Consider the following 12,034-nt stretch of genomic DNA (forward strand, 5'->3'; position numbering starts at 1 on the left):
TGGTTGGCGATCGGAAATTCCGACAACTTTGTGCGACCGTGTGTAGACAAAAAAAGTTTGAGCCAACATCCGTCGGAAAAAATCCTAGGATTTTGTTGTCGGAATGTCCGAACAAAGTCTGACCGTGTGTACGCCCTATAATTCTTATTTAATGGAAGCAGAGTTTTTCTCTAATGTCTGTGATTACGCCACTCAAAAACCATTTCAAGAACCATTTTTCCTTTCTTTTTTTTTCCTCAATGAGAAAATACTGCCAAGGATTTACAATCTGCAATTAAAAAAGAAAATACTGCCTTCCACTGAGCCCCATAGAAGTGAATTGGGCTGTGCTGCAATGGTGATGCAAACTCATCCAATGGATGCAAGTCAGTAGCTAAGCCCCTGTGAAAGAGGCCTTAGGCAGAGTTACCCTCACTTCCTTAGACAGATTTACCTTCACTTCCTGTCTTGCTGAAAGTGATTTCACCAGACAGGCAGTGTGGAATTTTTAACAGCGCCACCTTCAGAAATAAAGATCTATCTCCGAACTAATGGAAAGCTATTTTAGTTCTGTCTGTGTCCCTGTTGGAGGTACTTCCTGTCTGGTATAATGTTGTCAGCAGTAAAAGAAGCGACGATTAATCTACCAAATATAGGCCTGAATAGCAGTAAAAATTTGAGAGAAGTTCTAATCCCCCCCCCATCCAAAACTAGAAAAAAAATTGGCTTTTTGTTATGACTATAAATCATAGGGCAACTAAATTAAAATCAGTATAGTCTTTGTTTTATGGCTAACATACAAAAAAATCTAGTTGTCATGGCTACTTACACCCAACGGTTATTGTGATGGGATCACTGTTCGCCTTACTGACAGGGTTATTGGCCTGGCATCTATATTCTCCTGAGTCCGAACGTTTAATCCTGGAGAAGCAGACAGTCCTGTTATCTGGAGATAGAGTAGCCCCAGAGGGGACCCTGCTCCATACTATCATCTCCGCATTAGTAGAGGTACAGGTGAGGGTGACTGTATCATTTTCTTTGGGATGTGAAGTAGAGGTTGTGATTGTAGGTTTACCAACCATATCTGTAAAGAGAGGAAAATGGGAACAGTTAGACTACCTGACGGTCTTTCTGGTTAAACTACACTAACAAAATCATTATAATCTGTCCTTTGCATAATATGAATTAAAGGGCATGAAAAAATATTAAACGTTTGCCTAAAAAATTGCTCAGCTGTCTGTTGCCTTTTAACAGCTCTAAGTAAGTAAGTAGGTTTGGCACTCGGTGCCCATCAGCGATGCCTGCCAGTGCCTCCTGATCAGTGCTGCCTATCAGTGCCATCCCTCCGTGCCCACCAATGCTGCCTATAAGTACCCTCCAGTGCCACCCATCAGTGCTGCCTATAAGTGCCCATCAGTACCACCTATCAGTGCCCATCAGTGCCGCCTATCAGTGCTGCATATAAGTGCCTCATCATCAGTGCCAGCTCATAAGTGCCAATCAGTACTGCCTCATCAGTGCCCATCAGTGAAGGAGAAAACGTACTTATTAACAAAGTTTTGTAACAGAAACAAAGAAATTTGATGTATAGTAACGATGGATCCAGAAGTATGGTTATATTGCAGTGAAGAAATATCTTGCTGCAAGATATTGAGCAAGATATTTCTTCACTGCAATATAACCATACTTCTAGATCCATCATTACTATACATCAAATTTCTTTGTTGGTAGATTCCATGTAGTTATAAATTGGTTATATGTAGCTTTATACTTTTCTTATTGATATATTTTATCAGTGTCATTTTATACATGTTTTGTCGTTATCTGTAAATAAATTTATATTTTTTCAATTTTTGTTGTGTTGTGCCTAAAAGGTTTAAGCTTTTTTCTAACAATTTCTGATCCAATAGAAGACCTACTGTAGCTCAAGCAGCTGAAAAAGCTAATTCTGGTTCTGATAGAAAGGTTTCAGAACATACAGTGCATCGCAGTTTGTTGTGTATGGGGCTGCATATCTACAGACCAGTCAGAGCAGCCATGCTGACCCATGTCCAAAGCCAAAAGCAACTACAATGGACATGTGAGCATCAGAATTGGACCATAGGAGCCATGGCAATGGCCTGGTCTGATGAATTCAAGAATGTTTTGAGAAACACACGAAAGAATTCAAGGTGTTGACTTAGCCTTCAAATCCCCTAGATTTCAATCCAATCGAACATCCGTGGGATGTGTTGGAAAAACAATTCTGATCCATTAAGGCTCACCTTGGAACTTCAACTTACAAGACTTAAAGGATCTGGTACTAAAGGCTTGGTGTCATATACCTCAGCATACCTTCAACGGTCTAGTGGAGTCCATGCCTCGACGGCTTATGGTGGGTGGTCATAAGGTTATGGCTGATTGGTGTTTTTTGTTTTTTTATTATGTTTAATATTCTCCATATGGAGTGGCAGCCCCACATCCTTAAGTATACCAAGCTGAATATCTGCTATAGCTCCTTCACGACCACCCTTACCCCCCACTCACCCCCATAAACAATTAAAATGAAAAAATACAAGCACATTTCAGGTAAATCAGTCTGACAATTGTCTGATGAGCTACTCACCAAAGATTTTTAAGTAGACAGATGTATCGCTTACGTTTTCTGCTTGTATCCTCACTATGTAATGTCCCTCATCAGTTATGTTTAGGTTGCAGATCTGTAGTGATCCATTGGAGAAAGGTGTCACCCTACTATGGAACAGATGTCCAGGTTTAAGTGGGGACTTATCATCAGAACTATATGAAAGGATTGTATAATTCATGTACGTGTTTGGTCCTTTACACCAAACAAAAGAATTATTGCCCCCAGTATTCCCAGTAACACTCAGAGTGACAGATCCTCCGATGACTGGATACTGAGGGATCAGCTGAATACTCGTCATTCCACTGGATACATCCACCAAGACACAGAGGAGAACTGCAAGAGAAAGTGATAGATAAGAAGATCAGTGATCGCATGTTTAAAAGAGAAGTTCGGGATTGTAAAAAAAACTAACAATTATGCTCACCTAGGTGGATGCAGCATCGATCCAATGCTGCATCTGTTCCCTGCCATCTCTGCGGTGAGGACTCAGCGATCAAACACAGCTGATCGCTCAGTTCTCCCCCTCCGCTCTGAGTAGAGAGCCAGGACTGTCAGTCAGCGACTGTCTGCTCTCCCCTTCAACGCTTACCGGAGTGCTGGGCTGTGGAGGGGGCAGGAGGAGCTGGCTCAGGCTCTGAGCAGATTGCTGAGAGGCTGAGCAAGTTGCCGATCCAGGCTTCTGGGCAGATCCCAACCACATGGGTGGGATCTTTCAAGAGCGTGGACTGACTGGGTGATGTCTAAAGCCCACTGCCGGTTGAAAATGGGTCACAGGAGAGCAGAATGAACAGAATGGGCAAAATATCTGTGGCCATACTTCTCTTTTAAAAAATATATATTTATTTAAATCCTGTTATAAAGTCACTTTGTTCCCATGCTAAAAAGCAAAATAGCCAATCAGTTTCAGATGCCATTTTTTAAAAATCTTTTTATTGGAAATTTAAAGAGTAGTACAGAAAGGAAACCCATGCAGGGGTCAGAACTTAAGCAGACAACTACTGCGTGTCCTGCTGGTATACAAAAAACAAAACAAAAAGTAACATAGTATAAAACAATCTGTGTGTGTGTCTCAAGCTCAATCTTAGGAATAGAACAGGAGAAGAAATCACCCTCGGTCCGGGGCCAACAAGGTCCTCAACCACGCCCCCCCCCCCTACCAGCGCTAAATATGAGGAACATAGGGGGTTATCACTTAGTGAGACGTATCTGACATTTGTGCCATGGAGTCATCCTGAAGCCATTTAGACCACACTTTGTTGAATATTTTTGGGGTACCCCCTGTAGTAAGTGTCCTTATACAGGGGGCAGAGTGGTATTGACCAGCTTCTACCAGAATGTGACCGTTGGAGGAGTGGACTTCTTCCATGTGAGAGTAATGGCCTTCCTGGTGTAGAATAGGAGGAGCCCCAGCAATGTCCGTAGGGGCTATATCTTTGACCAAGCCCAGCATGCAGACACGCTATGAAGGGGGAAAAAAAACTTAGAAGACCGTATGGATAATGCAGACTATTGAATCCCAATATTGTGTGATAACAGGGCATGACCAAAAGATGCGAGTAACATCTCCAACAATCTGGTGGGGTGTTCGGTTCCATCATATGAACTCTGTATGGCGTGAAATAGACTCTGTGCATATTTTAAATTGGATGAGTCTGTCCCTGAGAGAGACAAGTTGTTTAAAGGGAAGGTCCCAAACATCCAACCAGTCATCACCATCACGGTGATGGTGTTCCAAAGAGAGGTTAGGTCTGTGAATGTGACAATGCATTGGTGGTTATAGAGAACAGACATAAGGTTGGCCGAGCATTCTGTCCGAAGGGTCTAGGACTGACATAGAAAGAATCGCTGGGGAGTAAGAACATTGCCTACTAAAAGCATGGGATAGCTGCCAGTATCTGAAAAAGTAAGAGGTCAGAACATTACAACTCGTACAAATAGCAGGGGATGAAAGCAATTTACCTTGATCCAATAAATGTGAAATTAGCTTTTTTCTGGAATCTTTAGGATTTCTATAAATCAAAACAATAGGGGTTTTACTCATAGAAGGTCGGCATCATCAGCCAGACAATGCGTAAAAAGTGTGGCCAATCACTGATCTATTTTTTTTGCCATGCTTCTTGTAGAATTCTATCAGAAGGCCATCTGGGCCAGGGGCCTTGCCGCCCGAAAAGGAGTTGATGGCCAAACGAACCTCCCTAGTAGGGATGAGCCGAACACCCCCCTGTTCGGTTCGCACCAGAACATGCGAACAGGAAAAAAGTTCGTTCGAACATGCGAACACCGTTAAAGTCTATGGGACACGAACATGAATAATCAAAAGTGCTAATTTTCAAGGCTTATATGCAAGTTATTGTCATAAAAAGTGTTTGGGGACCTGGGTCCTGCCCCAGGGGACATGGATCAATGCAAAAAAAAGTTTTAAAAACGGCCGTTTTTTCAGGAGCAGTGATTTTAATAATGCTTAAAGTCAAACAATAAAAGTGTAATATCCCTTTAAATTTCGTACCTGGGGGGTGTCTATAGTGTGCCTGTAAAGGGGCGCATGTTTCCTGTGTTTAGAACAGTCTGACAGCAAAATGACATTTTGAAGGAAAAAACTCATTTAAAACTACCCGCGGCTATTGCATTGCCGACAATACACATAGAAGTTCATTGATAAAAACGGCATGGGAATTCCCCAAAGGGGAACCCCGAACCAAAATTTAAAAAAAAAAATGACGTGGGGGTCCCCCTAAATTCCATACCAGGCCCTTCAGGTCTGGTATGGATTTTAAGGGGAACCCCGCGCCAAAAAAAAAAAAAAAAACGGCGTGGGGTCCCCCCAAAAATCCATACCAGACCCTTATCCGAGCACGCAACCTGGCAGGCCGCAGGAAAAGAGGGGGGGACGAGAGTGCGGCCCCCCCTCCCTCCTGAACCGTACCAGGCCACATGCCCTCAACATTGGGAGGGTGCTTTGGGGTAGCCCCCCAAAACACCTTGTCCCCATGTTGATGAGGACAAGGGCCTCATCCCCACAACCCTGGCCGGTGGTTGTGGGGGTCTGCGGGCGGGGGGCTTATCGGAATCTGGAAGCCCCCTTTAACAAGGTGACCCCCAGATCCCGGCCCCCCCCCTGTGTGAAATGGTAAGGGGGTACATAAGTACCCCTACCATTTCACGAAAAAAGTGTCAAAAATGTTAAAAATGACAAGAGACAGTTTTTGACAATTCCTTTATTTAAATGCTTCTTCTTTCTTCTATCTTCCTTCATCTTCTGGTTCTTCTGGCTCTTCTGGTTCTTCTGGTTCTTCCTCCGGCGTTCTCGTCCAGCATCTCCTCCGCGGCGTCTTCTGTCTTCTTCTCCTCGGGCCGCTCCGCACCCATGGCATGGGGGGGAGGCTCCCGCTCTTCTCTTCTTCTCTTCTTCTTTTCTTCTTTTCTTCTTTTCTTCTCTTCTTCTCTTCTTCTTCATTTTCTTCTCCGGGCCGCTCCGCAATCCATGCTGGCATGGAGGGAGGCTCCCGCTGTGTGACGGCGCTCCTCGTCTGACAGTTCTTAAATAACGGGGGGCGGGGCCACCCGGTGACCCCGCCCCCCTCTGACGCACGGTGACTTGACGGGACTTCCCTGTGACGTCACGGGGAATGCCACAGGGAAGTCCCGTCAAGTCACCGTGCGTCAGAGGGGGGCGGGGTCACCGGGTGGCCCCGCCCCCCCGTTATTTAAGAACTGTCAGACGAGGAGCGCCGTCACACAGCGGGAGCCTCCCTCCATGCCAGCATGGATTGCGGAGCGGCCCGGAGAAGAAAATGAAGAAGAAGAGAAGAAGAGAAGAAAAGAAGAAAAGAAGAAAAGAAGAAGAGAAGAAGAGAAGAGCGGGAGCCTCCCCCCCATGCCATGGGTGCGGAGCGGCCCGAGGAGAAGAAGACAGAAGACGCCGCGGAGGAGATGCTGGACGAGAACGCCGGAGGAAGAACCAGAAGAACCAGAAGAGCCAGAAGAACCAGAAGATGAAGGAAGATAGAAGAAAGAAGAAGCATTTAAATAAAGGAATTGTCAAAAACTGTCTCTTGTCATTTTTAACATTTTTGACACTTTTTTCGTGAAATGGTAGGGGTACTTATGTACCCCCTTACCATTTCACACAGGGGGGGGGCCGGGATCTGGGGGTCACCTTGTTAAAGGGGGCTTCCAGATTCCGATAAGCCCCCCGCCCGCAGACCCCCACAACCACCGGCCAGGGTTGTGGGGATGAGGCCCTTGTCCTCATCAACATGGGGACAAGGTGTTTTTGGGGGCTACCCCAAAGCACCCTCCCAATGTTGAGGGCATATGGCCTGGTACGGTTCAGCAGAGAGGGGGGGCCGCACTCTTGTCCCCCCCTCTTTTCCTGCGGCCTGCCAGGTTGCGTGCTCGGATAAGGGTCTGGTATGGATTTTTGGGGGGACCCCACGCCGTTTTTTTTTTTTTTTTGGCGCGGGGTTCCCCTTAAAATCCATACCAGACCTGAAGGGTCTGGTATGGAATTTAGGGGGAACCCCACGTCATTTTTTTTTTTAAATTTTGGCCGGGGTTCCCCTTAATATCCATACCAGACCTGAAGGGCCTGGTATGGAATTTAGGGGGACCCCCACGTCATTTTTTTTTTTTTTTTTTTGGTTCGGGGTTCCCCTTTGGGGAATTCCCATGCCGTTTTTATCAATGAACTTCTATGTGTATTGTCGGCAATGCAATAGCCGCGGGTAGTTTTAAATGAGTTTTTTCCTTCAAAATGTCATTTTGCTGTCAGACTGTTCTAAACACAGGAAACATGCGCCCCTTTACAGGCACACTATAGACACCCCCCAGGTACGAAATTTAAAGGGATATTACACTTTTATTGATTGACTTTAAGTATTATTAAAATCACTGCTCCTGAAAAAACGGCCGTTTTTAAAACTTTTTTTTGCATTGATCCATGTCCCCTGGGGCAGGACCCAGGTCCCCAAACACTTTTTATGACAATAACTTGCATATTAGCCTTTAAAATTAGCACTTTTGATTTCTCCCATAGACTTTTAAAGGGTGTTCCGCGGCATTCGAATTTGCCGCGAACACCCCAAATTGTTCGCTGTTCGGTGAACTTGCGAACAGCCAATGTTCGAGTCGAACATGAGTTCGACTCGAACTCGATGCTCATCCCTACTCCTCAGATGTAATGGGTTGTACCAAAAATGTTCTCTCTTTGTTCAAAATCTAGCCAAAAGCTATAGAACAGCTAGGTTATAATCATGAGGCAAGGAAGAGGAATATATGTGGCTATAATAGTTCCTGAGTTCCCTTAAAATATAATTTGAGGAGGTGATTACAGATCCATCCTCTGTTTTTATCTCTGGGATAATAGTGAGGGGCGTGTCATGCTGAGAAAACAGGGCCAGGAAACTCCCTTTACGGTCCCCTTACTCAAAAAAGGTTTGTTTACATTTATGAAGATCCAGTCTCGTGACCTCAGAAATATGTGAAAGGAGATCCCTCCTGATGGCCATAAGTTGGCAAGAATGGGATCTCTAGCCTATTTCTGGGCTTAAGCTGTAATATGATCTTGGAGGGCTTGAGTGTTAGAGGCCTGGTCTTTCTGAGCTGCAGCAATATCTGAAATATATTGCCCCCTTGGGTATGCTTTAAAGGTGCCCCATGTGATAGCTGGAGATGAGAAGCCCTCATTACCAAGCCTTTAATCCTCCAACAGGGGAGGAATTTCATCAGAGATAACTGGGTGTAAGAGCCATTGGGCATCTAGGTGCCACAGAGATGCGTTGCATGTTTGACTTACTTGTAGGATGAGCTCCAAGGGAGCATGATCTGAGAGGCCGCTAGGGAGATAATTGACATCCTGGACAAATGCCAGCAGAGTAGAATTGGCAAACGCTAAGTCAATACAAGATGTCATTCAGTGTGACATAGAGAAATTGGAATAAAATTTAGCAGAGGGATGTTGCCATCGGTCAGGATGCCAATTGGCCTGACGTATGCTTCCCTGGTGTAGGTCTGTCTAAATCTGGGGACAGAATGGCATTAAAATCATCTGTTGTTAACAATCCACCAGGGGAGTACAGAGTTACCTTCTCCAGCACAGTACAAATACATCTAAAAAAAATTAGAATATCATCAAAAAGTTAATTTATTTCAGTAATTCAATTCAAAAAAATTAAACTCATATATTATATAGATTCATTACACACAGAGTGATATATTTCAAACAATTCTTTGTTTTAATTTTGATAATTATAGTTTACAGCTAGTGAAAACCCAAAATTCAGTATCTCAGAAAACTAGAATATTACATAAGACCAATAAAAAAAAAGGATTTTTAATACAGGAATGTTGGCTTACTGAAAAGTATGTCTATGTACAGTATAGTATGCACTCAATATTTGGTGCTTTTGCATAAATCACTGCATGACTGCGGCATGACATGGAGGCGATCAACCTGTTGCACTGCTGAGGTGTTATGAAAGCCCAAGTTGCTTTGATAGTGGTCTTTAGCTCATCTGGATTTTTGGGTCTGGTGTCTCTTATTTTCCTCTTGACAATACCCCACAGATTTTCTATTGGGTATAGGTCAGGAGTGTTTGCTGGCCAATCAAGCACAGTGATACCATAATCATTAAACCAGATATTGGTATTTTTGTCAGTGTGGGCTGGTGCCAAGTCCTGCTGGAAAATTAAATCAGCATCTCCATAAAGCTGACCAGCAGAGGGAAGCTTGAAGTACTCTAGAATTTCCTTGTAGAGGGCTGCACTGACTTTGGACAGTGTACCAACACTAGATGACATGGCTCCCCAAATCATCACAGACTTATTTCCAAATGAAATACAACATTTTCTACAAAGTCCCAGAGTCTGGAGGAAGAGTGGAGAGGCACAGAATCCAATGTGAAATTGCCACCGTCAGTGATGATTTGGGGAGCCGTGTCATCTGCTGGTGTTGGTCCACTGTGTTTAACCACTTCAGCCCCGGAAGGATTTACCCCCTTCCTGACCAGAGCACTTTTTACAATTTGGCACTGCGTCGCTTTAACTGCTAATTTCGCGGTCATGCAATACTGTACCCAAACGAAATTTGCGTCCTTTTCTTCCCACAAATAGAGCTTTCTTTTGATGGTATTTGATCACCTCTGCCGTTTTTATTTTTTGCGCTATACACGGAAAAAGACCGAAAATTTTGAAAAAAAATGATATTTTCTACTTTTTGTTCTAAAAAAAATCCAATAAACTCAATTTTAGTCATACATTTAGGCCAAAATGTATTCGGCCACATGTCTTTGGTAAAAAAAATGTCAATAAGTGTATATTTATTGGTTTGCGCAAAAGTTATAGCGCCTACAAACTAGGGTACATTTTCTGGAATTTACACAGCCTTTAATTTATAACTGCCTATGTCGTTTCTTGAGGTGCTAAAATGGCAGGGCAGTACAAAACCCCCACAAATGACCCCATTTTGGAAAGTAGACACCCCAAGGAAATTGCTGAGAGGCATGTTGAGCCCATTGAATATTCATTTTTTTTGTCCCAAGTGATTGAATAATGACAAAAAAAAAAAAAAAATTACAAAAAGTTGTCACTAAATGATATATTGCTCACACAGGCCATGGGCATATGTGGAATTGCACCCCAAAATACATTTAGCTGCTTCTCCTGAGTATGGGGATACCACATGTGTGGGACTTTTTGGGAGCCTAGCCGCGTACGGGGCCCCGAAAACCAATCACTGCCTTCAGGATTTCTAAGGGCGTACATTTTTGATTTTACTCCTCACTACCTATCACAGTTTTGAAGGCCATAAAATGCCCAGATGGCATAAAACCCCCCCAAATGACCCCATTTTGGAAAGTAGACACCCCAAGCTATTTGCTTTGAGGCATGTTGAGTCCATGGAATGTTTTATATTTTGACACAAGTTGCGGGAAAGTGACACATTTTTTTTTTTTTTTTGCACAAAGTTGTCACTAAATGATATATTGCTCACACAGGCCATGGGCATATGTGGAATTGCACCCCAAAATACATTTAGCTACTTCTCCTGAGTACGGGGATACCACATGTGTGGGACTTTTTGGGAGCCTAGCCGCGTACGGGACCCCGAAAACCAATCACCGCCTTCAGGATTTCTAAGGGTGTAAATTTTTGATTTAACTCTTCACTGCCTATCACAGTTTCGGAGGCCATGGAATGCCCAGGTGGTACAAATCCCCCTCAAATGACCCCATTTTGGAAAGTAGACACCCCAAGCTATTTGCTGAGAGGCATGGTGAGTATTTTGCAGCTCTCATTTGTTTTTGAAAATAAAGAAAGACGAGAAAAAACATTTTTTTTTTCTTTTTTCAATTTTCAAAACTTTGTGACAAAAAGTGAGGTCTGCAAAATACTCACTATACCTCTCAGCAAATAGCTTGGGGTGTCTACTTTCCAAAATGGGGTCATTTGGGGTTTTTTTTGCCACCTGGGCATTCCATGGCCTCCGAAACTGTGATAGGCAGTGAAGAGTGAAATCAAAAATTTACGGCCTTAGAAAGCCTGAAGGCGGTGCTTGGTTTTCGGGGTCCCGTACGCGGCTAGGCTCCCAAAAAGTCTCACACATGTGGTATCCCCGTACTCAGGAGAAGCAATAGAATGTATTTTGGGGTGTAATTTCACATATTCCCATGGCATGTTTGAGCAATATATCATTTAGTGACAACTTTGTGCAAAAAAAAATAAAAAAAATAAAAAATTGTCTCTTTCCTGCAACTTGTGTCACAATATAAAATATTCCATGGACTCGACATGCCTCTCAGCAAATAGCTTGGGGTGTCCACTTTCCAAAATGGGGTCATTTGGGGGGGTTTTGAACTGTCCTGGCATTTTATGCACAACATTTAGAAGCTTATGTCACACATCACCCACTCTTCTAACCACTTGAAGACAAAGCCCTTTCTGACACTTTTTGATTACATAAAAAAATAATTTTTTTTTGCAAGAAAATTACTTTGAACCCCCACACACTATATATTTTTTTAAAGCAAATGCCCTACAGATTAAAATGGTGGGTGTTTCATTTTTTTTTTCACACAGTATTTGCGCAGCGATTTTTCAAACGCATTTTTTTGGGAAAAAACACACTTTTTTAAATTTTAATGCACTAAAACACACTATATTGCCCAAATGTTTGATGAAATAAAAAAGATGATCTTAGGCCGAGTACATGGATACCAAACATGACATGCTTTAAAATTGCGCACAAACGCGCAGTGGCGACAAACTAAATACATTTTTAAAAGCCTTTAAAAGCCTTTACAGGTTACCACTTTAGATTTACAGAGGAGGTCTACTGCTAAAATTACTGCCCTCGATCTGACCTTCGCGGTGATACCTCACATGCATGGTGCAATTGCTGTTTACATTTGACGCCAGACCGACGCTTGCGTT

The 12,034-nt window shown here is 43.3% G+C and overlaps 1 protein-coding gene across 1 annotated transcript in view; it reads right to left on the reverse strand.

The window, feature by feature from the left end:
* The window catches only part of LOC141110643 (cell adhesion molecule CEACAM7-like), a 66,541-nt gene extending 63,618 nt beyond the window's left edge, over nt 1-2,923 (reverse strand). Inside the window, exons 1-2 of the mRNA XM_073602110.1 lie at nt 2,585-2,923; nt 809-1,063 (exon numbers count right to left, since the gene is read on the reverse strand). Of these exons, the coding sequence (XP_073458211.1) occupies nt 809-1,063; nt 2,585-2,903 (574 nt within the window). The 5' untranslated portion in view covers nt 2,904-2,923. The remainder of the gene's footprint in view (nt 1-808; nt 1,064-2,584) is intronic.
* Between the last annotated feature and the right edge of the window lie 9,111 nt (nt 2,924-12,034).

Source organism: Aquarana catesbeiana, linkage group LG10 (genome assembly GCF_042186555.1).
Source record: "Aquarana catesbeiana isolate 2022-GZ linkage group LG10, ASM4218655v1, whole genome shotgun sequence".
Lineage (NCBI taxonomy): Eukaryota > Metazoa > Chordata > Amphibia > Anura > Ranidae > Aquarana > Aquarana catesbeiana.